Here is a 27,196-nt window from a genome sequence, read left to right on the forward strand (position 1 = left end):
CTCATTAGGTTGGTTACCATTGCTGTTTGTGACTCGTTGAAGTTTACGATCTCTGCTCGGTTCTCAGTCTGAGAAACCGTGACAGTGCGGAGTACTAGATGTGGGGTTAGGGAAAGAAGAACCAAAATTCGATGCTCGTCTGACCTGCACAAAATTGAGTTACAAGTTTTGGAACTGAGGTTAAAAAAAAAAAAAGCGCGCAGAAATTTTGACGGCGCGAATGTGACTGAATGAATGACTAAGACTTCTGTCAACTATTCAGAGAGCAACCGAGATCTGAGAAGGAAAATGAAACACTCTGTATTCGTTCCCGGTCCCGGCATTTTTACTTCTCTCGCTGTCGATCGATTTCACAGACCTGGCGTTGTGCGGATGGAAGGAAGGACGGACGGACTAATGTTGATCGATCGGTTCACGAGTGAGTGGTTAGTCGGTCTGTTATTGGTTAGGTGTGTCACGTTGGGCTGTGAGCTGGCACTCGATGGGTATGCATCGCGAGAGTAAGCCTCTCGCGAAGGCCGCGAGGTACTGATGACAACCAAGAGTTGATAATCTCTTGTAAGGAACTATTCGCATGCTAGGGTGCGTTTTGTTGCTTTATTGATCGAGCTACAGTAATGATCAACACAGATTCACTGATCGACCCACTGCTCCACTGATCAAGGCTTTATTTCTTGCCTGTTGTATTATTGTGCTTGCCGAATAAACTGAATTTTTCAAAATCTAATGTGCGTGTTTACCTAATAAAGTTTTTAAACATCCACTGGTTCAACGACATTATTGTTCATCAAGAGAAAATTACAGAATTATTTTCTCCTCCCTTCACACTATTTTCTTTTTCTCGCTTTTTACTTAAAGTCAATTTCCGCAAAATTTAATGTAAATTCTGGTCGGTGGGTTTTCAGTACAAAACTGCATCTAACCCTTCCACCCCTTAGACTGACCAGCATCTAATTTCTCCTTACAATATCATCCCTGAAACACACATTAAGGTCATGAGGGTAAAGGACATGATCACCTACAAAAGCAACTCTTGATTATTAAACAGATTCTTCTTGTCAGCATCTTAGGAAACGCATAGAGAAAAGTCTGGCGAAAATGCATACTGATATATTTACATACAACAATTTTAGCTCTTCCAAAATACAAGTGAAGCCACAACCTGCGCGCTTTCGGCTCCTCGCTAGAATGAGATCGTTATAAAAGATGCAACACTTACAATGCAAAAAACAAACAAACGAAAAAACAAAATGAAAGTGTTTGATGATGCGCATGTCATAGTTATAATGTATATATTATTGCCAGCGCGAAGATCATCACAAGAAAACGACCACCAAAATCCTTGTGCCCGGCTGTATAACGTTTGGGGTTTTCTGTAAAAGAAAATAAGAGATATGAAATAAAACTGTTTTGAGTTTGCTGAAGATATCTGTCAAAATGGTCACCATTCCACCCGAGTGAGCGCGGCCGAGTTTCATTTTGTGACCCACACAGCTCATTTAAGTTTCCAAACTCTTGTTTCAAATTTCTCATCTCACAAGTTGTAACTTACGTACTCCGGCTACGCAGCGGATCTTAGGGAAGTGATGATTAGTGAAGAATGGAAAACAAGGCCCTGGCTTTTTGCCGATTGTCTTATTGGAATGTTTACATTACATGCGAAAATGAAAAAGCAATGCACCAAGGGAACTCGGCGGTCAGTTTGTTAAAAAAATTTGATCCTCTCGTTTCCTATGTCCGCAATATTATCATTGATTTTCAACTTAACACTTCTTTGCAATCGCCCAACGGCTTCCTTTGGGATAATTTCTTATATGGCTATCAACACCCCACATAATTTGGATAACAATTTAATAATTATCTCATTGATCACAATTATTTTTAAATAAAAAAAATGGCCTAAACGTAACCTTTACGGGTCTTACCTCTCACAAAAAGATATCGTGTACCGTATTTCTGTTTTTTGTTGGCGCTCGTCATACAGAAATACTTCCCCTGATCACCAAGCTGAACGTTGGTTATGTGCAGCGAGCCGTTTGCAACAATATGGAACCTTTTCTTGTCAAGCATGTTGCTCCCTTGTCCTTTTTTAAACCACGCGATCGTGATGCGCGGAGGATCTGCTCGGACTGCGCAATGCAACCAAGCTGAGTCACCCTCAGAAACTGTTACGTTGCTTGGCCTATACAGCTTAGAACCTGTGGAAAGAAATTGCTATATTTTTTTTCTGTCCCAACCACTCTAGTGGCTTTGAACGCCAGGATGCACACAAGTTTACGATTAGGCTCGTCAGTGAGTTGTCTGTAACTCAATTGGAGAGACTCCACCTGGTAATAGGGAAGATGCCATGTTTTGTACCAGTTTTTTTTGTACCAATTTCAGTTTAGGGCTTTGAGCTACAGTCAGCATGTAGTTTACGAGGTGATACTTTTGTTTTAAGGGCATGGCGTCGATGAAAAAAGAAAAGCTAGCTTGTCATCGATCATCCTCTATCCTCAATTATACATTTTGGTCCGAAGATGTGTACATATTTGAAAATGAGGATTTAAATTGAGTATAATGTTCATAAGAACCACGGGATTGTATCAACCAACGTATTCGTCCTTCACCTCCGAACTAATAACAGAAAGAGCGAAATAACCAGTTAAGAGGACATAATCGAACTGTTACAACGAGCGACTTGTGTGCGTGCTCTGAGATGTTTTAAGGTTAAAATTAATCGTGCCATCTACTTACTATACACGAGCAAATCAATGAAAGTTCTAAGCGATTTGAAACCATTTGATCCATTGCAGTAATACCGGCCAGCGTCCGAAAGCCTCACTTTATGTATATTCAGTGAAGAGCCATAGGACTCCATTCTTTTAGGCAGCTTCTTCATGTCTCTCCTGCTCCAGGTGATGTTCACCTTTGGCTCACTCTCGAACTCACACAGCAGTGTTATCGTCATTCCCACAAACGCTTGGGTAACATTCTTATGAGTGGCCTTTATTCTGATTGTGTCAGTTTCTGAATGAAGAAGAGGAAAGACACCGAATTACAAGTCAACTCCTACGAAGAGCTAACGCTCGAAACGTCAGCTTTGAAACTCCCTACGATGGCCAATTTCGTTATCAACTCAATTGGTAACACCAGATTACCCTGTTTATAATAATCAGGCTGGAGAGGATTATATTTTTACTTAGCTCAGTCTAGAAATAGAAAGATGTAAGAGTATAACATAACGAATTAAGACGACATTTGACGATGCATAACTTAACGTAACGTTCCTTCAATGGTGGCAGGGGGGAGGTGCATGTTTTTACTTAAAAAGATGGAGATGTTTGGAATTTATCAGAAAATTTTTAGTATAAATAGAAGGCTTTTGGGGAATTTAGATTAAAAAAAAATGATCGTAAAATTGGCAGCTTTATTTCGACTCGTTTCCTTACCGCAGAACAAATTCATTTCCTGTCAAAATCATAATATGATTCGACCAACAAGCAATACAGTAACGAAACCGTGTTCTGCCATAAGAAACAAGTTGAATGAGTTGGGGCGAACTGATGCAAGTGGGGGCGAAATCGTTTTACATTAGGGGAGCAAAGTTGTAAAGGTGATTGGGGGCGAACTTAATTGCAATAGGGCGAAACCTCCAATTACCTCTGACTTAATGCGACGTAGTTTAAATGTAACATGATGTTTCGTATCATACCCTCCTTTTCATTAACGGTGTGCTGCACCTGACATACGTACCGTAAACGGTCAGCCATACTCCGGTTTCTTTATCTTGAGAAGGATCATCACGGGCCGAGGTACAATAGTATCGTCCTTGATCACCCAATCGTACACCATCTACTTCCAGGTTACCATTTTTCTTTGAACTTACTCGACCATCATTCCCTAAGTAAACTCTTTTTTTATCCGTCCAGAATGATTCTGTTTTGGGTGTACCTAGGGCCTTGCAAGGCGCAACGAGATTGCCTCCATCAACGGCCTTGATATCTTCAGCCACTGAAATTTTCACTGCACGTAGAGAATAGTTCACATTGGTGTAAAAGTTAAAAAAAAAAAAAAACGCACACAAAGCACATGACGTGGTGGATAGAATGGAGCAACTCTGTTCTAACTCATCTAAATAGAAAGTTTTTTGGGTGTATGAGCCCTTTTAAAAAAGATTGAGGAGTATTTACTATTTCGAGCAAGTGGCTGTGCGACCTCTCCCCTCTTCTTCTCCTGAAGTCAGAGAACTTAATTAGCGACCAGTCATTTTTCCTGCCAATGCGGTGGGAAAAATAAAAATATTACAGACCTTTATGGGGGAGGGAGGAGAGAAATCAGGTAAATTCTATTGCTCAGTACAATATAAGGGCTAGTATAAAATTTCTGATTCTGCCTAGCTAAACTGACTCAGTAAATATAGTATTATTACAATATGAACTTATAAGAACCTATCACATCACTAAAGCCGCTTTTCTGCGTTTTCTACTCTCTCTCAACGGAGAAGAATGAAACACTCTACTCTCTCTCCCTCTGTCTCTCACCCTCTCTCTTTCTCCTCTTTTTCTCTTTCACCTCAGGGCCTCAATTGTTAATACAACAATTTCAGGGTACAATCACTTCTTACATGGAGCGAACTGAAGACTTGAAGGTCATACCTACCGGGGGTTGAGAGATCGACGTTTATATGGGCGTGCCCCATAACATTTCTAGCCATACACACGAATTCAAACGCCATTTCTGCAGTGTAATTCATCATTTCCAAGGACCCGTCGCCATAGACCCTGAAATCGCTGTCATTTTTCGCTCTCAAAACTCGTGGACCATATTTGTCGCCCATGTAGTACCATGTTATTTTTGGACGGGGGATTCCTGTTGCTCGGCAAGGAAACTTTAACTTCTGTCCTTTAGGTGCAAGCTGCATATATCCACCTTTATGAAAAATGATCTTTGGTGCAGTTCCCACTAAAAAGGAAGATAAACAAATCGAGATTTTCAGTTAGTATCACTGAAACTCTTAAAATTGGCGACCTCGTTTTTATCCTTGTGCTTATAAATCAGTCTTACCAAGTCTCGGCACCGAGTGAAACCTGCCATGGCAAATCTGTGCAATAATTTCAGTTAGACTTTTTAAGGTGTTACCGCTTCTTTTATAAATCATTTGCTATCTATCTTGCGAATTTCTTTTCATCTGCTCGGAGCCTTCAGTTTTATCTCTTGAATGATCTTTAAATTGCTTGACGGTTTATTTGACGGTGACGGTAAAAAAAGTATCTTTTTTGACGCTTGACGATAAACTTTTAGGCCCTTAAAAGAAGCTCGTGTGAAAAACTTGATTCGGGGCTACAAGTGGCCCTCATTTTTTGCCGGAAACAACGAGGCCTTCAGCAAGTGAGCCGAGAAAGGTCTGCAGGGGGTCTGGCACTGCCTTATTATTGGTGCCAGATCCCTAGCAAACCTCTCCCTAAATGAGCAAAGAAACGCGCCTCCAGCACCGCTAATAATAAGTGTATGCCTTCTCTCAGGCCATGATAACTCAAGGAGTAGATACAAATTGAAAACTCTTGGCAGTTAAAGTATAACGGTAACAAAGATGCATTTCACTTCCACATTTAAGTCTTTTCGGCTCATACCCCAGAACTCGAGTGTTCTTGACCAGGACGCATGGGACCCGTCCACTGTCACCTTACAAGTGTAATTGCCACTATCAGCATACGTTGCATTGTTGAGGATCAATCTTTTGCCGTCCAAAGTTATCATTTTCTTTTTTGGTTTGACTCTAACACCGTTCCTGAACCATCTTATCCCCTTTGTGGCAGAACTTTTACACTCACAATCCAACGTGAGGTTTATTCCTACGGGATACTTTTTTCCCCGGTAGGGTTTGATGGTTATTGAGGCTTTATTGCACTTGCCTAAAGTTGAGAAGCAAAAAATAAAGAATATGAATAATTTGGCATCATCTGACCATTACTTCGGAAGACACACACTGGCCTATGGTCGAGAGGTCTGGGTTCGAGAACTGGTCAGGTTACTTTGTTGTGTTCTTTGGCAAAACACTTTCCTCTCACAGTGCCTCTCCCCCCCAGGAGTATATATGGGTACTAACAAATTATCGGAGAAGCTTAATGAAATGCTGTGGGGCGACTTTGCGATGGACTGGCATCCCATCTAGGGGGGAGTGGTAATACTCCTAGTCGCTTCATGCTACATGGAAATCGGAATGAGCTCCGGCTGAGTGGGCCATTAAGCACGAATACAAACTCCACCTTTTAGGCCCACTCTTCACACGAGGTGTTGCGGAGAAGCTAGTGGAAAGAAGCTTGATGCGAAATATATATATATATATATGTATATATATATATATTTATTACTATATAGATACTTCAAGTACGTTGTAATAAGGTACAATTTTATTTGTAAATTGGTCTATTCTTATCTCAATAATTGTTGTGATTAGCTTTTTTCTTCATTAATTGTGAATTACTAGGAATAGCCTTATAGAGGAGTAAATAAACCAATGTACCGTACTATAATAAGATTTTCGTTATGTGTGTGTGTGTGTTTTCAAATAAGGCGATCACAGACGACTAGAAAACACGTGAAAGTTATATCGGAATTAAATGAGCTTAAAGCTGCATGAGAAACAAGATCATTTGTCTTACCTTCAACGTTTAGTAGGACGTATCGATTTTGCTTTTGAATTTCTCGTCCCTTTCTTGTTTCAATACATTGATAGACTCCAGTATCATATAATTTTGTCTTCAGTATTTTCAACGTATTATTTTCTCTTATCATCCTTGGGTCGTTCATAAGCGCAATGTTTAACTCATTCTGATACCATTCGTAGGTTGCACCTCTGCTTGACCTACTGTTGCAGTTCAATGTCACACGGTCTCCAAGCTTTACTGAACGCGAGGGTTGGTAAGGAAATAGTAGAATTTCTCGTGGCTGTGATTCTTTAAGAAAGAAAACTGAAAAGCAAATAGAGAAGACCTTGCAATGTTCTTTCATGCACGTGTCACGGTGTTAGAGAGGCAGTAAAGTAATCTCGTACCCAGATCCTACTGTGTAACTTATGCTGACAACCGCTTGTCCGTGAAAGGTCTCGGTATGAGACTAGGGGTAGAGGAGGGAGAGGCTGGGGGAGAGAAGGGGAGAGAGGGTGGAGGGGTGAAATTTGAGAGAGAGCAGAGTCTTGGCCAAAGTCGTTGTATCATACTTAAAGGAAAAGGAACTTTACTCAAGAAGTTTTTCTCTATTTCGGTGCAATGATGAGAAATTGGGACAAATCTTAGATAGCGTGACCTTCCAAATTAAGTGCGGCTGCGAAGTACACTCACGAGAGGCCCGTTGACAAGAAAGGCTATATAAAAGTGTTCCTCGTTCTTTAAGGTCGGGAAAAGCCGAAAGGGTCATGTGTGACAAGAGATAGCGAAAGATGATTCAATTAAACTTGGATTGCTTCATATGAAATTTTTGGACGGCTGTCTTCTTGAAAAGTTTCATGCCAAAAGCTGTTCAAAAAGAAGCTTCTTCAGGATTATTTCGTTTTAAAATCTTACAAAGGATCTTCTCTGCTTCTAGAAGGTATTGTTACAAGTTATGAGGTCGTCAAGGTGTCATCATGCCACATTTCAAGAAGGGATTTGGACTAACACTCAGGAGTAATTCTAATTCTCTCTATTTTTGATAAAATGAAATATCTGCTGTTTTTTTCTCTTTTGTCTACCGAACGTGTATTCCATGAAACTGAATCTTCCTTGATCAAATTGTGAACAAGCGTTTGATCAGTCTTTGAGGCGACAGACGCAAGGTTTTCTTTTTCTACTGGGTGTTTAAAGAAATATAATTATAATTTGATTGGATTAAGGCCGTTTGAGTTATTAGATTTGGCATATGACCTGTAAAAACTATTTTGTTAACGTTAAGCTTTTAACTGCACTTGAAATAAGCCATGCGTTTCTGTTCCTTGTCTTGCATTTCAAGATGGAATGTTTTCTTTCACTTTTCTTTCCTTGAAGGCTCAAAGCTCTGACGAATGAAACTTCAGAAGCTTTTTTAGTTACTCGAACTGCTGGTAAGATAAAGATGCAAACTTATGACCACTGACGCCAATAAAAAAAACAATATTTACAGAATTTTTTTCATCCAAACTTTTCTAACGCAATAGTCTCATTTTAATGAGCATAGGTTGTTTGTGAGCCAATGACTGAGGAACGATATGGTGGTTAGGGCATTTTAAGACCAAACCAGCTAGGAACATTCTTATCCAAAAGATTCCCTCACTTTTTAAAGGCAGCTTGAGCTACAGCTTTTTCGGAGTCCAATTAATGATGGCTCATTGATCAATTTCCCCATGGAAAAATTTGTATAGCTTTATGCGAATGCTCTCTTGTCTTGACCTTGCTTTTTCACTTGCCTTTCAAAGGAAATGTTTCTTAAATAAGTAGCGAATTTCCATTTCCAAATTTGGGTAAAGTTTTGCGATGCTTTAGAGCACGAGAAAGATGGTTAGGGTAGAAAACTTTTCTCAAACTGCTAGACGCGTGCAGTTATTATGAAATTTTTGCTCAATATTCCCTGTCGACAAACATGTACTTACCCAACAAAAAGAGCCAAGGGTAGAGACAGTGGTCCAATCTCTTCATCTGACATAGAAATAGACCCATGATTGTCCAAAACCCTGGGGTGCTGCAGAAAACGTATCGGAAACTCAATAAATGTTTCAGTGCTTACCGCAAAATCTTTTTGATCGAAATCTCCAGTGGTTGACGTCACCCGTTTTGAATAATAAAACTCCCCTTTCTAAGCAATCCACTGTATTGAAGAAATATTGCAAAGAAGCTTAGTTAGCTCAGTAAGGGCCTCATTGGGGATTTTAAGCGATGAAACAGAGTAAACATAAATATTCAGCCAACATAAACACGAAAGAGTTCGGAGACGTAATCTCGTTTGTATAAAACTTCCATAATGAATTGTACAATGTGTTTGAAGTAAGATTTGGGTTTTCCGTGAGGAGTAGAAGTCAAGCAAGACGACTGATTTTAAGCTGAAATGGTCCATCGACCCTCCGCAGAGAATTAGCCAAATGTTGAGTTCACAAGTCCTGCCTATTTATAAAAGAGCAATGCATGAGCATGATTCTCTTCTTAAAATATCCACTATGCAATTCGTGAAACTCGAAGTTTTTCAACATGAAATAATTAAGTAACTACGTACATGACCTTGTTAGTCAGAACCCTATCGTTTATTGCACCGGTAAGCCCACTGAAAATTAAAACATTCTAAGTTTATTTTCTACCGACTCGTGATTTACAAACTTTCTTCGCGTTCTTCCAAGATCCCGAGAAGGTTATTACGCTCAGCCTGGTAACCTGATAAAAAATGCGGTCCATTGCCCAATTAATATCCTTTTTGATCTGTCATACATTTAAAATACATTCCACTTTTCCCTTCATGTCTTTATCCCTTTTGTGTTTATGTCTGTGTGTGTGTTTTTTTCCCTCAGAAATGTTTTCGGCAATTTTTTTAGTGATCGAAACATCTCGACATATCGTGAAGTAATCTCTATTAGACTTCCTGACTTGTTACGCTTTATATGCCCGCAAACACACATCACAAACAGCATTACGGCACAGGAAATTTCATTTTCAATAATTTTTTAATATTTTTTAACACTATTAGAGAAGGGTGGCCTGAAAAGAACCGTGCCTAAGGCGATTTAATTGTTCAGTGCTGGTGGTTTGAGAATTGATCTAATTTTATTCGTGGTATTTTCTCGATTAGCACGCAAATGATTTTCTTGTGTTTCGTCTTCCTTATTCATATCAGATCCGAAGAGCTTCGATTTTGGCCTCTGAGGGTAAAAGCTGGATGTTAAATTCTTAATAACCCTTTCTATTTGACACCAAAAAAGTCAAGATATAATTCTGCACTGATAATCAGCAAGTCAATGATTCTGGAAAACCCCGCTGTGAGTTCAACTTCAACACGAGGAAGTTAATATACTTTTCGAGTAAAAGGCCATGCCGCCTACTCTAGATGTCAACGAGTCATTGCTGATTAATTCCTGGTTGACAGTCTCCTCCGCTGCATTGATTGTTTTGTTTTTTAATCTTTGTGTTGTAACGCGAAAAAAAAAACGAAAAAAAAAAAAAGTAAATAAGTAAAAGTTGTAGCGTGAAAGATTACTCACGGCTTTTCATGGAAAGACTTTTACATGGCATGCTTCCAGCATTGTGCTACAACTCAGATCAGCGTTAAGTTGATATAAAATAAGCTGAATCACGCCTGCATTATGATACGTTCTTACTTACGATCTAAGGGAGGACAGACAAATAGATGGCTTCGTCATATAACCGTTTTTTGCTACTTTATTCTACAAAATAAATATATCGTCTATATTCCATATTACCGTGGGTCTGTACAGCAACAGATCACGAAGACGTCAAAAATGTGGTGAGAACGTCATTGACACACTCGACTGCGCTTCATACGCCACTTTTCTGTTCTAACCACACGTTGCCGCACATCATCTGTAATCTAGGAACCCTTTAGCCCCTATTAAAGAGTGATTAGCATCTAATTTCTCCTTAGAGAGGAGATGACTACCAACTTAAGCAGCTCTTGACTGTTACACAAATTCTCTTTGTCAGCCTCTTTGAAAATGTATAGAGAACAGTATGGAGAATATACATACTGATGTTAGCGGGTAAAGTGTTAATAAGCAGACGTACAGCAGCATAAAATCTATTTTTTAATTGATACTAAGTGATGAACAACGCAGACGTTTGTGAGATAGAATAATCGGTATCATTTATTGAAAAGTTGCAGTTTGAAACGGTCTATAAATAGGTTTTTGATCTTGCTAAAATGACTAAGACAATGAAAGATCATAAACAGTTTAGTAACAACATACAAGTAGTCCCGATAAACCCTTTAACTCCCGTGAGTGACCAAGACAGAATTTCTCCTCTCAATATCATTACAGTAGAAAAGTGATGAGATTAAAGAAAAATTTCAATTATGGAATTACTCATTGATCCAATACCAAATTCTCCAAAACTAACATAATGAGAATCTTTTGGCAAACAGTAGGGAGAATTACTAATGAATCTTGGGAGTTAAAAGGGTAATGCACAATACATTAGACGATTCAGTTTGAACAGTTACAACATACGCGCAAAAGAAATGATATATTTTACTTTTAACAGTTTTATGTTTAGCTGAGTGATCATTATTTCTTCATAAGCCAAATCTTTTTCTTTTCCCACCTACACAAATATTTTCTGTTCTCCGAAGCTCAAACGGAGAGATCCAAACTGATTCGCAAAAAGGCTTTTTCTGAGTCAGCTATTTTTGGAGAAAGTTGCCTTCATCTTCTTTCGTTCCCCAATTTTCGAGGGACTGGATATTTGTTTGAGAGAAGATACGCTGTAATGGCGGGTCTCGCCACGTGTCTGCAGGTAGAGCTCTCAAGACTTTCTCTTTTTTTGCAGGTTTTTGTCACAGTTATTGGGACCGACCAGTTCAGTGTTGTTTACATTTATCATTCAAGGAGTGAAATTGGAGGAATATCTCAACATCAAACTCATGTTACCCGATCTGCGTCGTTGTGGCCCTCATATAGGTAACAACGTTCTCTACAACTCGAGCCTTACCATCGAAAACCATTTGTTTTTCATTGTACAGGTGACATATTACTCCGTGTTATCAAATGCTTTAAATAATTATGTACTCTGAAAGTTTTTCTTTCGCCGCTTGACTTATGTGGTCTGAATATTGTACGCTTCCACTGTTTCAGACACAAATATAAACAAAGACACGCGGATGGGTGATGTAAAGGCAAGCTGGGAGATTTTGAGGAAAATACAGCGTTTTTCAGACGCCCTGGTAATCTTCCATTCTATATGTTACGGTTAGTGGCATCATATAATTTTTATTCTGCCATACGTCTCTATATAGACGGTTTAATTCCAAGACTAGGAGTCCGAAATCATGATAAACTTCATTTCCATTCATGCGCTTCTGAGCTCTTGGAATTTTTTTTTTGTATGGAAATGAATAACGTGAGATCTTGTACGCTACTTGTGTAACTGATGGCGCCGTTGATTCAATTTGCCGCCGAACACACTTCGTCTTTACGGTTCAAGAAACGTTTACGTACATCGCGCCTTCAGGCGAGAGACTACTATATCAAGTGATACAAAATGAATAAAATGTATGAAGTCTAGATCGGAATTTCTTTTTTTCTTAGATGGAAGGTTATGATTCCTACATCTTCAATTTTGACGTGGATAAATCAGAAAGTTGATGGTATCTAAGTTTTCAATTGCAGTGCCTACGCGGGGGGAGGGGAGGGGGAGAAGAGGGGAGGGGGTACTTGAGTCAATTTTTCCTGGGTATGTACCGCTGGCCTCTCACCGCGAAACTTTCCATTTTTAAATTCCTCATTACCAGAATTTTCCAACCTCCGAAAACCCGAATGTGCCACTCCATTCGTAAAAATGTGAATCCATCCTACGGCACAAGCCTTTCATTTGGAAGTACCCCCTCCCCTAGAGTTTATCTTACTTGTCTCAATATTTCTATCGTGGATAGTGTACAATGCAAACTTAATTCGTGAATGAAGGTTTTTATAGCTGAACGATTTCCTCCTTTCTTTAAATTCTTTCAGAAAATTAAAATTGAAGGACGATTTCAAATGTATTCTACCTGGTTCGCATCTGTCGTTCTGCTGGGAACTGTTTTTACCTATATCATCATGTCCGACTTAACCTTCACTCGACTTTTACCACGCATAATGGAAAGACGAACTCGTTCTGGTGGAAAGAAAAGTTCTGCCTTTGTTTTAATTCTTGCTCAACCAAGAACAGGATCGTCATTTCTGGGACAGTTATTCAACCAACATCCAGATGTATTTTATCTTTACGAACCTCTTCACCCCTTCGCGGTGTTTAAAAAATTGAAATATATTGCAGAACGAAATTACGAAACTCTTACACGATTATTCCTTCGAAATGCTTCTATCTGCAACTTTAATGGCTTCCAAGAATACTTTAATTTTCTTTCTCACCCAGGACTGTCAAATCCACATTTTGTTTTATCGAGCAGATCACTGGCATCATTACCTTTCTGCAAATATGCTTTTCAACCGTTTAAAAATCTCTTTAAACCTTTAAGCAAATGTTCTCCGTTAGACGCAAACTTAGTGTCGCTTAATTGCAAATCGAAGAAGTTCGTTGCTTTAAAAATATTAACTCACCGTTTACCTGGGGAAAATTTAAAAGACTTGGTCGAAGGTGATTCTTTACAGCCGCAAAAAATTCCACTTAAAACTATACAGTTAGTACGCGATCCGCGGGCGGTTGTTTGGTCCATGATAAAAATGGGTTTAGTATCAAGAGGAACTAAAATCTACACCAGGACAGAATTAAACAAAAAGGGACGAAACTCAACTTTTCGCCCACCAAATATAAACTTTGTCCCTGGTTTCAGTTTCATCGAGCAAGTTCAACGTTTCTGTGATCGACTGCAAAAGGATATGAACTTGTCATCATACCTTTCGTCTAAACTTGGTCCAGATCAGTACAGAGTAATTCGCTACGAGGACTTAGCCGAGAACATCCCAGAGTTTTCACGCAAAATATTTCAGTTTACGGGGATTGATTATGCTGCAGAGGTGAAAGAATGGCTGCGAAACATCAATTTTGATAAAAAAAGAGATAGTAACGAGCTTAGCTACTCTACAAGCAACAGAAATACCTCTGTTACTATCAACTCTTGGAGGAAGGAACTCTCACTGCTGGAAACTCTTATCATTGATAACCAATGCGCTGATTTTATGGTAAAGTTTGGTTATAAGTTTATCGAAAGCGCAAATCTTCTTAAAAATATGGCAAAAAGTCTAAGGAATCCGTTACGAAAAAACTTTCATACCATGTAAGATACACATAATTACAAACTAAATGAAATAAAGAGAGTTTGTTGATATTCTGTGAAATTAAAGAATCCAACATAGACATCTTTCTTAGATATTAGGAACGTAGAAGAAGGCGAACAAACATTGAAGCAAATGCAAACTTTATTGGCAAGTTTTTAAACAGGTGCTCCCAAAACTTTTTCAATTTTCGAGGAGCTCCTTGTTTTGGATCTTACAGAGTGCTTATGAACCTCATATTCTAAAGATCCAAATTAATCTAAAAACAGCACTTGTTATAGACGAAAAGTACCTCTGTGTGCAATTGCAAAACATGGCTTTCCAACGATGCCAACTACTGCAGGTATACGGTAAACGTAAGCCAAAAATAGCACTAAACATCCAAAACATAAACTGTACTTCAGTTGTATAATGGAGAGATTTCTCTTTTCCTTGTCTTGTTTCGAGTTTGCTATCGTTAAAATAAAAAATAAGAGCAGAGAGACTGTTTAATTTGAAAAACATCAGAACTAAAACAGTCGCACTGGAATAAAGAATTTTAGGTGGCACGCTGAAGTTGACAAATTCCAGCTGTCTTGTTTTCGAGTTTACTACTGTTAAGATAAAAAATAAAAGCAGAGAGACTGTTTAATTTGAAAAACATCAGAACTAAAACAGTCGCACTGGAGTAAAGAATTTTAGGTGGCACGCTGAAGTTGACAAATTCCAGCAGTCTTGTTTTCGAGTTTACTACTGTTAAGATAAAAAATAAAAGCAGAGAGACTGTTTAATTTGAAAAACATCAGAACTAAAACAGTCGCACTGGAGTAAAAAATTTTAGGTGACACGCTGAAATTGACAAATTCCAGCAGTCTTTCTTCGAGTTTGCTACTGTTGAAATAAAAAATAAAAGCAGAGAGACTGTTTAATTTGAAAACACATCAGAACTAAAACAGTCGCACTGGAGTGAAAAATTTTAGGTGGCGTGCTGAAGTTGTCAAATTCCAGCAGTCTTGTTTCGAGTTTGCTACTGTAAAAATAAAAAATAACAGCAGAGAGACTGTTTAATTTGAAAAACATCAGAACTAAAACAGTTGCACTGGAGTAAAAAATTTTAGGTGGCACGCTGAATTTGACAAATTCCAGCACCTGTTTCAAGTTTGCTACTGTCAAATAAAAAATAAAAGCAGAGAGACTGTTTAATTTGAAAAACATCAGAACTAAAACAGTCGCACTGGAGTAAATATTTTAGGTGGCACGCTGAATTTGACAAATTTTTATCGGTCTTGTTTCAAGTTTGCTACTGTTACTTAGAAAAAAGAAGTGAAGGCCAGCAAAACTACATGGCGTTGGTGTCAAAGTCCACAGCATCTTATAACAATCTTGAGAACAAGTTAGAGTTTTCCTCCGTAGTTTTAGAGCAATTGTAAGCTTCATCAACTCCCGTAGTTAACATATCACTGATGGAAGTTGAAAATCAACTTACGGAGTTTAATCTAATTTCGATGGAAAAGAAGGTACTTAAAACGAATATTTACGTGAGTACCGGTTTGACGTCAAGAAGCGATCCCCTTTCAACCCCGTATCTACGCAAGCTAGAGATCTTAGGCTTTGTTGCCGTGGTAAATTCCCCCATTTGTGTGAACAGAGAAGGGACGAATGGGAATGTGTTTCCCTAGCCGTGCCGACTAGCCTCTTCTAATCCCAACGAAGCTAAGAATAAAAGCAAATGACGGCGAGAAACGCAACAGACAGAAAGGTACCAACTGTTGCGGAAATACCCTGAACCCCTGAGCTCGGTGGATTGGTCGCTGTATATTTGGTGAAGGTGATTTTGGCGAAGGCGGGGATGTCATTCATTCCCTTCAGCACGGTTTCGCTGTCCTTTGTAACGACTGTGACAACATCCTGCGGCAAAGTGGGAGCATTTTCTGAGGTGAAGTTCATTCCACTATCTGTCCCAGCATCCCACGCGGGCAAGTACATGGACACACTCTCCTTCCATTTGCCATCGCTTCCACACAGCTCTACGCCATGAACTCCAACGAACCAGTCAGGAGAGGGAGCAATCATGGCGGTGAAAGAGGCTTGGGAATACTTGCCACTCGCCGTTATCATCATAGTTGTATTCTTTGCAGCGCCAGACATTTCATCGGCTTTGTAAATCATGTGAATGTATCCCTGATATTTTCCCATGAAGTTTTTCAGCTCGTAGTACAATGTTGAGTAGTTGCCTAGTATAGCCAGAATTTAGATTGAACACAAAAAAAGAAAGGTAAATTCTTCGCATGATCCATTTTTAATTCCGAATATCACAATTTTTTTTAAGGTAGGCAGAAAAGAAAGGAGCAAAACTCTATCCTCCCCCCCAACTTCTCGTTTTTACCCCTCTCCCTGACCCCCAAAAAGCATCTGACACTACGGTTGACATTTCTGGTGTCTTCATTGAGGTCGTATGTAATACCCTACACTATAGCTACCTTACACTGTTGCTACTCACCCAAGAACCTTTCAGTCACCCTTCTTACCCCATTCCGAAGTCTTTCGTCTTTTTCAGTGAGAGAACAGTGCTGTGTCTAAGACCACCACACACACACACAAGATCAAGCTAAGCTAAGACTTGAGCCAAATAAACCCCAAATGATCGTTAAGTCATTCTTCCCCAATCTTTATCACTACAGACGTTAATCGTGCAATTCATCATGTTGAAAACAACCCTGAAATAAGACAATTGTTAATCAAATGATTATCTACCTGTTTCTGCGACCATCTGTACTCCTTTAGAAGCCATAGTCATGGGACTCCAGAACCTGTAATTATACATATGGGTGCAACCGATGAGAGGTGAAAAACGAGGATTGGACGGGTATCCCATGGGTTGCCTCTGTTCGGTCCACATTCCTTCAAACTTGAGCATGTACTTCTGCTCTCCGCTGCACATATACTGCGTTGGCTTATTGACTCTTTGAAACATCAGCATGCCCATGGTTGGAATGTCTCCCTGAAGGTTCATAAAGGAAGTGTTCATCATTGTGTTGATAACAGCGATATTCCCTTGGGGGCTTGTCTCCACGTCATCGGCGGTGAACGTGGTTCCACTATCAGTCCCAGCATCCCATGGCGGCAGCATTGCTACGTTCCAACTGTCACGCCAGTTTCCATTATTACAAAGGTTTATAGAGTCGCCTCCTATGAACCAATCAGGAGAGGGGAAGATCATGGAAATCAGCGACACGTAAGGATAGTCGGCCGTGACCTCAACATCAATGCCCTCCACCATGTCTGTGCCGTTTATGGGACCGCCCCGTTGTTGGATCAGTTTCCACACTGTCTTGTTGTACATCATACGCATCATGATTTCATCTCGCAGGAGTGACGAATTACCTGATGGGACATGAAGGCAAATGAGCTACTCAACTTTTGATCTTAAGTAACAGCGGTCTCTGCCTATAGTCACTGTAAACGTGACAGAATTTTTTGGATGAGGAGAACTGTTTTATGTTGAACCAATTTCATGCAAGTATAGTGAATAACGTCACCCAATACCCAAGCAGTTTACTTCAGATCATGACAACAGGCACTGATCATGGATAACGAATCCATAGATCCGGCACCATGTGAAAGTTTCTTGCTGAAATAAGGAAATGTAACAAGCAATTTACATCGTCCTCTCAAAGTGTAAATTAGACTACAAAAAAACCTGAAATAGAAGGAACGGAGGTCGAGGAGACTACGAAAAAACTATTTGGAATAATGAAATGAACAAAATGTTAATTAAAATGAGTCGCAAAGTCAGCCTTTTATGGTTCTCATGACGCCTCTGGCGGTTTAAAAACGAAAGAGTGCCTCAACTCCAGAAGACGTCACTCAGATCTTTATAGTCTGCGTCTTTCGATAAAATTTGGATAGCAGTGGTTGTTACATGGCTGGACAACGTTTGCATGTGAACAATCCAGTATTGACGAAATACGAAATAATTAAGAAATAATTTCACAAAAACAGTGTACCTGTCTCAGCAACTTGTTGTACGCCTTCTGAGGCCATCATTCCTGGCTTCCACATGGAGTAATCTGCACTGTGAGAGGCGCCGACCCAAGGTGAAAACATAGGAAAGCCCTTTGTAGGAACAGCATTCGGGTGAGTCATGTTACTCCATTTGCCGTAGAAACTCAGCTTGTAATGAGCAACGCCAGGACATTTCAGAGCCGAGCTAAAAGCAGAAAAGAAACCGAGAAAGGCTAGGAGAAAAAATCCAACGCGTACTCTCATTTTCATCGATGCGAGAACCCAACTTCAATTGCGCTCGAACAGCGTTTTTTTCACTTTGCGAAACTTCGTCAAGTGAGGAGAATCCTCCTGCCCGCAATCACATTAACTCTTCTTCAAACCATCGATATTGTTGCGACAACACAATAAGCTTTTTACGTCAGAGGAGTAATTTTTGATATTATGAACATACCACTTAGCGTCACAAATATCAACGGTTCAAGCTTGCATTCAACCGTGAGCCATAAAAAAAAGTTTGCTCTTTATGAGAGCCGTAAGATATGATCAAATTGTGCATTGTCTTTGAAAAGAAAAACCTTACAGTTCTTTTCGTTTGGGTTTTTAAAACTTTTCTTCCGAAAAAATGCAAAACTAATATCGACTATTAGTTTCTTTTGTGAAAATAACAATTGCACCCGTCAGCTCTACACTGTAATTAAAATTCTTGAACGTATTAAGCATGCCAAGGCAAGTTTCTCCAACTTCCTTTAATTTAGAACTATGGAATACTGTAAGGAGTAAATTCCTTAAGTCTACGTTTTGAACCCTTTTAAAACTTTATCCTTACGCTTGATCATAAAATCATAAGGAAAAACTTTTTAACTTTCTAACTGACCAAGCGAAAACTAAAGCCAGTACTACCTGTTTTCTGCAACTATATCATAAGCACTATATCACAAAACCGCATTACAACTACTTGTATGACTGCTATTAATTTGCTTTTATTTATTCGGCATGTTTTATCAACAATGAAATAAATACACCTTATTCGATGGTTTAAAATATATAACACGAGCGGATGTTTTGTGAGCAAAGAGCAAAATGTCCCCTCGTATTAGATGTTGAACCGTTGAATAAGGGATTTATTATTCCATCATTATTTCAATTTTTAGAATTTTGGCTTCTATTTTTCGAAATATACCCTCATGCTTCTTGTCTCTGATCGTGCGCGAAGGATGAAAACCGGCAACACTAGCGAAATCACTCAAGACTTATTATGGCCAATAAAAAAAATCTGAAGCACTTGAAAGATTTCTTGCTTAAAAGAAGTCTAAATATCGATAAAGTTTGGATCGTTCGGCGCGACCAATTTGTTGCTCTGTATTTTTGCTATGTTCTACAGTGTAGTATCATGGCATGTTTGCACGTACTAGTGCCCTAATATGGTAAAATAACTTAATTACGGAATAACAAAAGAAATAATATTTACTTTGAGTCGAATAACCAAGGTAACAACAGTCATGTTTGTTTCAAGGAATAATTTATAAAATTTACTCGAATAAAAATTATTTCAAAATATAACACAAATTACTTCTTGCTTAAAATAACTCTGTGACTGTTCGACATCACCATTTAGCCTCGCACAATGATGTCACGTAATTTTGCCAAGTTTACCATTAACTGAAAAAAGAAATCCAAAAGAATGAATGAATGTCTTATGTATATACATATATGTATATCGGCTACATAAAGCATAATTGCCGTGTTTCATGTTCAACGCCCGACCTGACCTGCACATTGATCTTTAGGCTTCGGCTATTTTGACTTGAAGACATTTTTAAGAATGTCGAATAATACAGCTTTTTTAAAATAAAACACGCAAAAGAAGTGTACTTTGCATTTTTTTTTTATCTTGAATGTTCCAGGCTCGAATTTCAGCTATTCAAAATAAATTACAACAATAGATAGATACGCAAATTGAGCAGACAGCCATTTGACTGACACGCATCAGTCTGCTTTTTTAGCCTGGATAATTTTTCTGGTAAAACCCATTTACTTCTGAGACAGGTCTCAGAGTCATAAATGACACTATTTCTGGTCCCACTAAGCTCATGCACGAATCCTCAAAAGGCAGACTGAAGGCAACATGACTTGCAGTTACGGGGAGGTAATCGACCTTTAAACTCAAAAAGTGATGAACATGTAACTTCTACCCATAATATCCATGCCATTTCCAGCAGACAGGTAATGAGAATGCTCAAACTTATCAGGTAGAAGTTGTTATCCTTAAGAATTTTTCCGCCTTCTGGCCATTGGCCAAACAAGTAAAGATCTTTTCTTTCCTAAAAACAAACACTACCATCATTGTAGAAAAAAGGAAAAAGCCAACATGCCCCAAAAGTCAGCCGGGCATTGGAACTACTTGTCTCAAGAGCGAGGCTCTCAACAACTTTAAAATATGACGTTGTTTTGCGCCCTTGTAAAACTCAGGCACGTAATAATATTTGGCCTTTTCACACATCACGAATAATATCCAAAACTCATTCACGTTTAGGCGAAATTTGAGACGATCGCGTTTTACAAATTCACTCTTTGAAGAGAACATTAGTCATATCCATGCGATTACCCTTCGCAGAGGAAATCGTGTTTACCATGAGAGCGAGGGTGTTTTGCCAGGTTACCGAAGCTATCAAGATTTACGCCAGGTTACCTAGTTAACAATACCGAAGAGAACTAAACAACATGGCGGCTCGCGGAGTGATATCTCGTGAACCTAAAGATCCCCAGTTCGTGTCTTATTTCTTCTTTTAGAGTGCCTCTTTTAAATTCTTCGTCGAAGAAAATGAGAGTACTTAAATTGTCGTTACTTTTTTTCTTAGAGAAATGTACAAAGAAGCTCTGGAGAATGTATCCGCTTACAACTCCAGATTGCGTTACGAGCGCCGTCTTCGCATTCCTTTCATCGATGCACAAACAGGCATCGCTATGAACAACTGCCATTTATGGATCAGCAAACTCGAACGTCAGCCAGGACAGACGCCACATTACGTCTACAGTTACCCAGCCAGACGATGGCGGAAAAAGAAACGGCCTCTCCCTGTCGAGCGTGCGATTGAGACCAAAACTTTAGAAACTGAAGGTAAAGCTAGGTGGGAAAGGGGGGGAGGGGAAGGGGAGGGGGGAACTGTAGAGAACTATGAGAAAAGTCTCGCATGTCTGTATCAATGATAGTTCAGCTCATTATGAGACAAGCATGATGGCTAACCAACAATTTCTCATTCGCCTGAGCGTTGTAAGAGCCCTGTTACTGAATACTGCAGGTGAAAACGTTTTAACCCTATATACCCCAAAATTAGTATCTATGTTCTCCAAACTGTTCTCTATACATTTCTTAGGGTGCTGACAGGAGAAGTTTTTAACAATCTAGAGCTTCTTTTGTTGATAATCAATTGAAACTCAAATTATGTTTCTTATTCGAAAAGAACAAATAATTGAAACTGTGGATGCCATGGAAACTGAGGGACTACTGGATGAGTCTGAACCTGATCATCTAAGAGAAGCTGTGGCAGTGAAAGATGATGAAGTGAGACTTGTGGAGAGTGAAGGGGAGGAAGATCTACAGGATGATAGTGGTGCATTATCCACTGATGATGAAGACTTCATCGTCGGCAAGAAGAGACCAATTAGTAAAGGAAGGCCAGGACGCAAAAAAGCGCATCAACCCAGTCTATTTCCAGAAACACCAGTCCACCATGTAAGAAAATTTTATTGGGGATTTTGATTGGGAATTTTCTGAAAAGTAAGATAGAGTAGCCTCCTAAAAGCACACTCTCTCTGTTGACCAGTTGAGAAAAAGAAAGTTTTTAAGAGGGGAGGTGTAATGGCCTAATGAAGATGCAGGAGGTGATGGTTTGTGTGTTAGGGTAGAGGCCTGTTCTGGGTCCTTTTTTTCTGTACTTGCCCTGGAGGGATCATGAAGATAGAAGTGGCCACTGAACCTCACAGTATCCAACATAGCAGCTTGCTCAAAGTTCAGGTATAGTTCTCAACTCATGTTTTGTTATTGTTTGTGTAAACTTCAGAAGCCAATCCCCCAAATGCCTGGCCTTCTCCATGTGCGCAATATCACCAAGGAGGAATTAGCCAGGATGGATCCAGAGGAGCGAAAAAAGCCTTATGTGTGTGAGAGTAAGTCAATATATGATAAATACCAGAGAAAATTGAATTGATAAATAATGAATGCTGTTGAATACCTTGTACATACAATGCCACCCTATACACCCACTGCCCCAATGGGAACTGATGGTGATGATGTTGATATTTGTTAGAAGAGAAGTTTTTGTACTTAGTATGAAAACAGTTATACAAAAAGCATTTTCTCTTTTGTGTGGAATTGTATAACAATATTATAATAATTATTCTACTCCTTTGCCACTTAACCATATTAGAGCAATGAAAGGGGCAAAATTTTTCATGGTATTACAGTGTTGAACAGAGCAAAAATACACACTGAAAGTAGAGCAACAAACTGGCTGTGCCGAACGATCCAAACTGTTAATTTTTCGGTCTTTAGGCTTGACTTTTTAAAATATGGACTTTTTAGTGAAGATTTTATTCTTTTGTTTCATCTTTTGCCTACACCTTGCACAATCAATAAGATGCCAGGGTAAGGCTGCAGAAAGTGTTTTGTTAACAAAAATTTCTAGAAGATGAAATGATAAATCCCTTATTTGATGGTTTAGCATATGATATGAGTGGATATTTTGTTCATTATTTATCTTCTCTTTGCCTCCATGGAGCTCGGAAAAATACTATGCAACCCACAATATATCTGCGTGTATTTATATGTTAAACCATTGATTGAGGTTTATTTGTTTTAATTGTGTTTAAAAATTTTGTGATTAGAGATGGGCATAGATATTTTTTTCAGTTACTGTTGTTTTTTTCTCAGTTTGTGGACGGCGCTATAAAAATGGCCCTGGACTGAAATACCATTACACCCACTATAATCACGAACAGGAGGCTGCGGCTGGTCCAGCACCTCATCATGAGGAGCCACCAATATCCCACCCATCAACACCTTCTACTGCCAGTGTTCCTGTTGAATCTCCAAAGGTTCCTCCATCGCCACCCCACCAAAGAGGTCCAGGACGTCCAAAGAAGGTTCCAGGCAGCGGCACTTCTCCTAATAACTATTGCGACTTTTGTCTGGGTGATGTGTATGAGAATAAAACAACTGGATTTCCTGAAGAACTGTTATCTTGTGCAGACTGTGGCAGATCAGGTATTACCCATTTTAGTCTCAGGATAATCTCCAATAAATATGAACTTTGTAAGTCTGCTCCATGTTTTTCTTTTTTCTTGTGTGGGATGAAAGCAGGTAATCCCAAGCTGGTAAGATGTGCTTGTCTTGCTCACTCAAGTAACCAATCAGAATGTAGTTGCCCTTAAATGCTACCAGCTTTACAATGATAAGAAGAGTTGATGCATGGATTACTCAGCTCAGTGGCAATCTCGGAAACCACAAGCACCTGAAAAGCATTTAGAACGGTGATCAGGACAAGTGAAACTAGAAAACTGCAAAGTAATAAATTATTGTTACTTTGTAAAGTTAATTTTTCTCAAGCCTGATTTGATTGTTTTTCTCAACACAACAACATTCCAGAAATAATATTGGTGTTCATAGTTTTCTGAGTTTTACAGTAAAATTGGACAGGCCATCAATAGGCCATCATCAATCAGTTTGGGAGATGGAATTTAAACAATTGAAAGGGTGCAATGAGAATAAAGACAAATATCAATTTGGGAATAATTGATTGATCCAATACTAAAATTAATAAAGGGTTAAATGATGTAAATTGGCCATCGTAAAGAGATTGTAGGGTTGATGTTTTGAGCATAAGGCCTTCACTCTGATGAAGGGCTGAAGCTTAACCCCTTAACTCCCAGATCAAATTTGTCAGTCTCCTTACTGTCAACCATACAATTCTTATAATTTTAGTTCAGAGAATTTAGTATTGGATCAACCAATTATTCCCATATTGATATTTTTCTTTATTCTCATCACTTATCTGGTTGATGTTGTATTGATATTGTAAGGAGAAATTCTGTCTCGGTCATTCATGGGAATTAAAGGGTTTCAACTCAGTTGATAAGATCAAGGTATCTTTCATTTATTGGTATTCGTGATTTTTTTTTTTAGGCCATCCTTCTTGTCTTCAGTTTACTGGAAAGCTGACAGAAAGTGTGAAAAAATACAAATGGCAGTGCATTGAGTGCAAGTCCTGCACACTCTGTGGAACTTCTGATAATGATGTGAGACTGAGTTAAACATACTTTAGAAACATTTTCATCAACCTCGTTCAGACAATAGAAAGACATCTACAATGTACCTTGCTGTATGTGCATGAAATCTATCCATATGGGGTAAAGTTTGTTTTGCCTTTGATTTATGACACAAAAGGAAGCTGTAAGCTTTTCATATGACCTCTGAATGGTTTCTGTTCTTTTGTAGGATCAGCTGCTGTTTTGTGACGGCTGTGACAGAGGTTATCATATGTATTGTCTCAAGCCACCGATGCAAAAACCACCTGAAGGTAATCTGTCTCTAGAGTATGATATTCATTTATCCATTTGAACTTTATTTGTTCAAATAGCCTTTATGGAGGAATTGTACAGAGTAAAAACTGGCATTATGGTTGCTATAACTGACCAATTTTTAACCATAAACTATGGGACTTATTGAGACTTTTGAACCTGCACTGATGTGATGTGAATTCGACAAGGGAACAATAATCAGTGATGGATTATAATGAGCAAAACAGCAGCAATGGAAAGAAATTAAGCAAAACAATGAACTTCCAAATGTTTGGAAGGGGTGATGGTCGACATTTCATGACTTCAATGATTGAAAGAGAGATTATATCAAGGTTGAAGGAGGGGAGGGTTAGCCCTTCGTCATTTGCTCTGATGAAGGGCTAACACTTGAAATGTCAGCTTTTAAACTCTTTATGGTGGCCAGTTTTTGTTATTAGTCAAGTACATAATACTTAATTGCCCTGTTATACTCTCCCACCAATGCAGTCCCACAGTTTCTTTAGAAACTTACCCCTTTACAAAATTCATATCCTTGCGCTGAAGTGCAATTTTCTTTTTACTAAATGAACAATAAATATAGAGTAGAGATTGAAACAGCAGGCTTTAATACAAACACTAGGTATCAAAAGAAACAAAATACTTGGTGCCCTAATCATAAAAAGGTTTGCATGTAACACCATTCATTAGGCCCAAATCAAGTATTCAGCTGTTCAGCAAAAACAGAACAAACATTTATTTAATATTCTAAACAACAAACAAACCAAGTTCATTCAGCAAAGTTTGAAAAGGCGGGAATTGTGACATTGTTATTCAATATCACCACTCAGGTTGTATTCCAGAAATATTCCACTTGGTTCCCATATGTAGTGGTTGTATTGATTCAATGAGTGTTTTAGTTCTGAGTTAAACACTCATGTCCTACATGAACTCTACTTAGCTGTTGTTGTATAATGATACTGTTATTAAGGTGACTCTGCTAATCTTTCAGGTCACTGGACATGTGCTCTCTGTGAAACTGCTCCTTTACCCCCAGCTCCTGCACCCATGCCACCTCATATGATGATGAAACCCGAGTGGCACTAAAGCGACAGATTTAAGATCCATTTTCTCTACACTCTTCTCTTTACTTCTCTTCTGGTACTGCAAGGAGAATTTGTGTAACAATCAAACTATTTTGTCGATAATTTCCTTTATTCTCGTGATCTTAATGAAGGATTCAGTGGTGTTGCCTTAAGGAGAAAGTAGAAGCTGGTCACTCTTAGGGTTTTGAAGGTTAACTATGAATGAGTCTCTAAAGAATGTGGTCCTAAGTATGGTGTGTTACATTTCAGCAAGTGTTATATCATTTATGAATAAAAGTATTCAGTAAAAGTATTATGGTCAAGTATAAATGTGAAAGGTTATGTTGCTGGTAGATTGTCACAGAGAGCCGTGTTGAAACTTGTTTGGTTGTCACTGGTTAAGAAGTATTCAGGGAAAAAAAGGATGTCAGAAAAATTGCAAGAAAAAATAAAACTGCATTGAAGAACCTCAAACTCATCCATTTTTTGTCTTCATTGTTTTGTTGATGCTAATGAGATGGTTGGAAATACTCTAAGTGTAATAAATTATGGGATGTTATTTCTATGCATCACATTGTGTATTTATTTTGTCAGTAACATCTATTCTTATTAGGGAACAGGAAAAAGTCAGAAATCTTGAAAAATTATGCTTTTTGCAACCATGTCCTTATAAGAGGGTGAATACATATCCATTTACACCCCTAATATCAATAAGGATATTCTCCATACTGTTCTCTATACATTTCTTAAGGTGCTGCTAAGAAGAATTTGTTAACAGCTAAGAGCCTCTTTAGTTACTCAGTGATCATTTCCTTTATTCTCATGACCTTAATGTTTGATTCAGGGGTGATATTGTAAGGAGAAATTAGATGCTAGTCACTTGTAGAATTAAAGGGTTAAGAGCTGGGGCACTCAAAATGTGGATTCATTTTTCTTTCCTCTGGATATCCTTGTATGGCTATGTCAGATCTCTTGCGCTTAGTTATTCAACAGACTACATTAAAGGTCAGAGTGATACAATGAGTCGGCAGATACATTCCATGATTTTTTCATAAATTTTATTCTTGAAATGACAAGTCCTTTCCTATTTGATGAACAATCTTCATGGTTGCTTCAAACTGATCTTACTCTTTAAATTAGATCAAGTATTTGAATTTTGATTACATCTGTAACACCCTGAAGAGAGTTTTAATTGACAATCCTAGCAGGAATCTGCCAACAGTAGACTACTTTATCATCCTGGTCATGCAATTCCCACTTGACAACAACTTGAATCTGAAATAAAAAGTGTCATCAGATTGAGTTGGGTATTTTGATGGTGAAATACAGACTGGTACTATAAGACAAGGCAACTAAAACCATATCTGAAAGTCAATTTCTACTCCATGTCCATGTGTTTAACTCTTCAACTCATAAAATCTGATAGTTAAATTTTCCATCTGGCTCGTACACAATTCCTGGTAAATTATTGACTTGAATTTGGTGGTAGACCAAGGTAACTTCTGCTGGATAAATTTGTGTATTTTTATAACCTGTTTGCTGGATAATGTTGAACATTATAGACAGAAATTAGATGTTAACCCTTCAACTCCCAGATCAAATTTGTACTTCTCCTTACTGTCAATCATACAATTTTTATGATGTTAGTTCA

The 27,196-nt window shown here is 38.6% G+C and overlaps 5 protein-coding genes across 5 annotated transcripts in view; 2 read left to right on the forward strand and 3 right to left on the reverse strand.

Moving 5' to 3' along the window:
- Positions 1 to 631: 631 nt before the first annotated feature.
- Positions 632 to 8,720, reverse strand: LOC131784918 (contactin-3). The gene is made up of 8 exons (XM_059101759.2): positions 8,585 to 8,720; positions 6,645 to 6,953; positions 5,613 to 5,894; positions 4,642 to 4,944; positions 3,736 to 4,005; positions 2,737 to 3,009; positions 1,926 to 2,198; positions 632 to 1,373 (listed from the first exon to the last, which is right to left on the reverse strand). Exons 1-8 carry the CDS (start codon positions 8,649 to 8,651, stop codon positions 1,282 to 1,284), a joined length of 1,869 nt encoding a protein of 622 aa, XP_058957742.2. The 5' UTR covers positions 8,652 to 8,720; the 3' UTR covers positions 632 to 1,281.
- Positions 8,721 to 10,435: 1,715 nt separating this feature from the next.
- LOC131784952 (carbohydrate sulfotransferase 1-like) lies at positions 10,436 to 13,927 on the forward strand. Its single transcript, XM_066170098.1, has 4 exons — positions 10,436 to 10,440; positions 11,481 to 11,611; positions 11,786 to 11,874; positions 12,659 to 13,927. Exons 1-4 carry the CDS (start codon positions 10,436 to 10,438, stop codon positions 13,925 to 13,927), a joined length of 1,494 nt encoding a protein of 497 aa, XP_066026195.1.
- A 120-nt stretch (positions 13,928 to 14,047) lies between these two features.
- LOC131784928 (uncharacterized) lies at positions 14,048 to 18,418 on the reverse strand. The gene is made up of 3 exons (XM_059101770.2): positions 17,908 to 18,418; positions 16,655 to 17,284; positions 14,048 to 16,134 (listed from the first exon to the last, which is right to left on the reverse strand). The coding sequence occupies exons 1-3, from the start codon at positions 18,173 to 18,175 to the stop codon at positions 15,614 to 15,616; spliced, it is 1,419 nt and encodes a 472-aa protein (XP_058957753.2). The 5' UTR covers positions 18,176 to 18,418; the 3' UTR covers positions 14,048 to 15,613.
- Positions 18,419 to 20,572: 2,154 nt separating this feature from the next.
- Positions 20,573 to 26,012, forward strand: LOC131784908 (zinc finger protein DPF3). Its single transcript, XM_059101746.2, has 8 exons — positions 20,573 to 20,673; positions 20,767 to 21,026; positions 21,370 to 21,641; positions 21,970 to 22,075; positions 22,839 to 23,171; positions 24,090 to 24,202; positions 24,402 to 24,483; positions 25,473 to 26,012. The coding sequence occupies exons 1-8, from the start codon at positions 20,630 to 20,632 to the stop codon at positions 25,565 to 25,567; spliced, it is 1,305 nt and encodes a 434-aa protein (XP_058957729.1). The 5' UTR covers positions 20,573 to 20,629; the 3' UTR covers positions 25,568 to 26,012.
- A 569-nt stretch (positions 26,013 to 26,581) lies between these two features.
- Positions 26,582 to 27,196, reverse strand: part of LOC131784930 (NPC intracellular cholesterol transporter 2) — a 10,089-nt gene continuing 9,474 nt past the window's right edge. The window contains exon 5 of the mRNA XM_066170099.1: positions 26,582 to 26,820. Within this exon, the coding sequence (XP_066026196.1) occupies positions 26,734 to 26,820 (87 nt within the window). The 3' untranslated portion in view covers positions 26,582 to 26,733. The remainder of the gene's footprint in view (positions 26,821 to 27,196) is intronic.

This window comes from Pocillopora verrucosa, chromosome 7 (genome assembly GCF_036669915.1).
Source record: "Pocillopora verrucosa isolate sample1 chromosome 7, ASM3666991v2, whole genome shotgun sequence".
Lineage (NCBI taxonomy): Eukaryota > Metazoa > Cnidaria > Anthozoa > Scleractinia > Pocilloporidae > Pocillopora > Pocillopora verrucosa.

Excerpts from the sequence above, each read along its gene's own strand:
- LOC131784918 (XM_059101759.2), bottom strand. The coding sequence starts at position 8,651 with ATGGGTCTATTTCTATGTCAGATGAAGAGATTGGACCACTGTCTCTAC. Across the intron at positions 6,954-8,584 it reads CCCTTGGCTCTTTTTGTTGG|TTTTCTTTCTTAAAGAATCA; the intron begins GTAAGTACATGT and ends TTTGCTTTTCAG. Across the intron at positions 4,006-4,641 it reads CGTCGATCTCTCAACCCCCG|TGAAAATTTCAGTGGCTGAA; the intron begins GTAGGTATGACC and ends CTCTACGTGCAG.
- LOC131784952 (XM_066170098.1), top strand. Across the intron at positions 11,612-11,785 it reads TCGTTGTGGCCCTCATATAG|ACACAAATATAAACAAAGAC; the intron begins GTAACAACGTTC and ends CCACTGTTTCAG. Across the intron at positions 11,875-12,658 it reads AGCGTTTTTCAGACGCCCTG|AAAATTAAAATTGAAGGACG; the intron begins GTAATCTTCCAT and ends AAATTCTTTCAG.
- LOC131784908 (XM_059101746.2), top strand. The coding sequence starts at position 20,630 with ATGGCGGCTCGCGGAGTGATATCTCGTGAACCTAAAGATCCCCA. Across the intron at positions 20,674-20,766 it reads CGTGAACCTAAAGATCCCCA|AGAAATGTACAAAGAAGCTC; the intron begins GTTCGTGTCTTA and ends TTTTTTTCTTAG. Across the intron at positions 21,027-21,369 it reads CAAAACTTTAGAAACTGAAG|AACAAATAATTGAAACTGTG; the intron begins GTAAAGCTAGGT and ends TTATTCGAAAAG.
- LOC131784928 (XM_059101770.2), bottom strand. The coding sequence starts at position 18,175 with ATGAAAATGAGAGTACGCGTTGGATTTTTTCTCCTAGCCTTTCTCGGT. Across the intron at positions 17,285-17,907 it reads ACAACAAGTTGCTGAGACAG|GTAATTCGTCACTCCTGCGA; the intron begins GTACACTGTTTT and ends ATGTCCCATCAG. Across the intron at positions 16,135-16,654 it reads ACAGATGGTCGCAGAAACAG|GCAACTACTCAACATTGTAC; the intron begins GTAGATAATCAT and ends TGGCTATACTAG.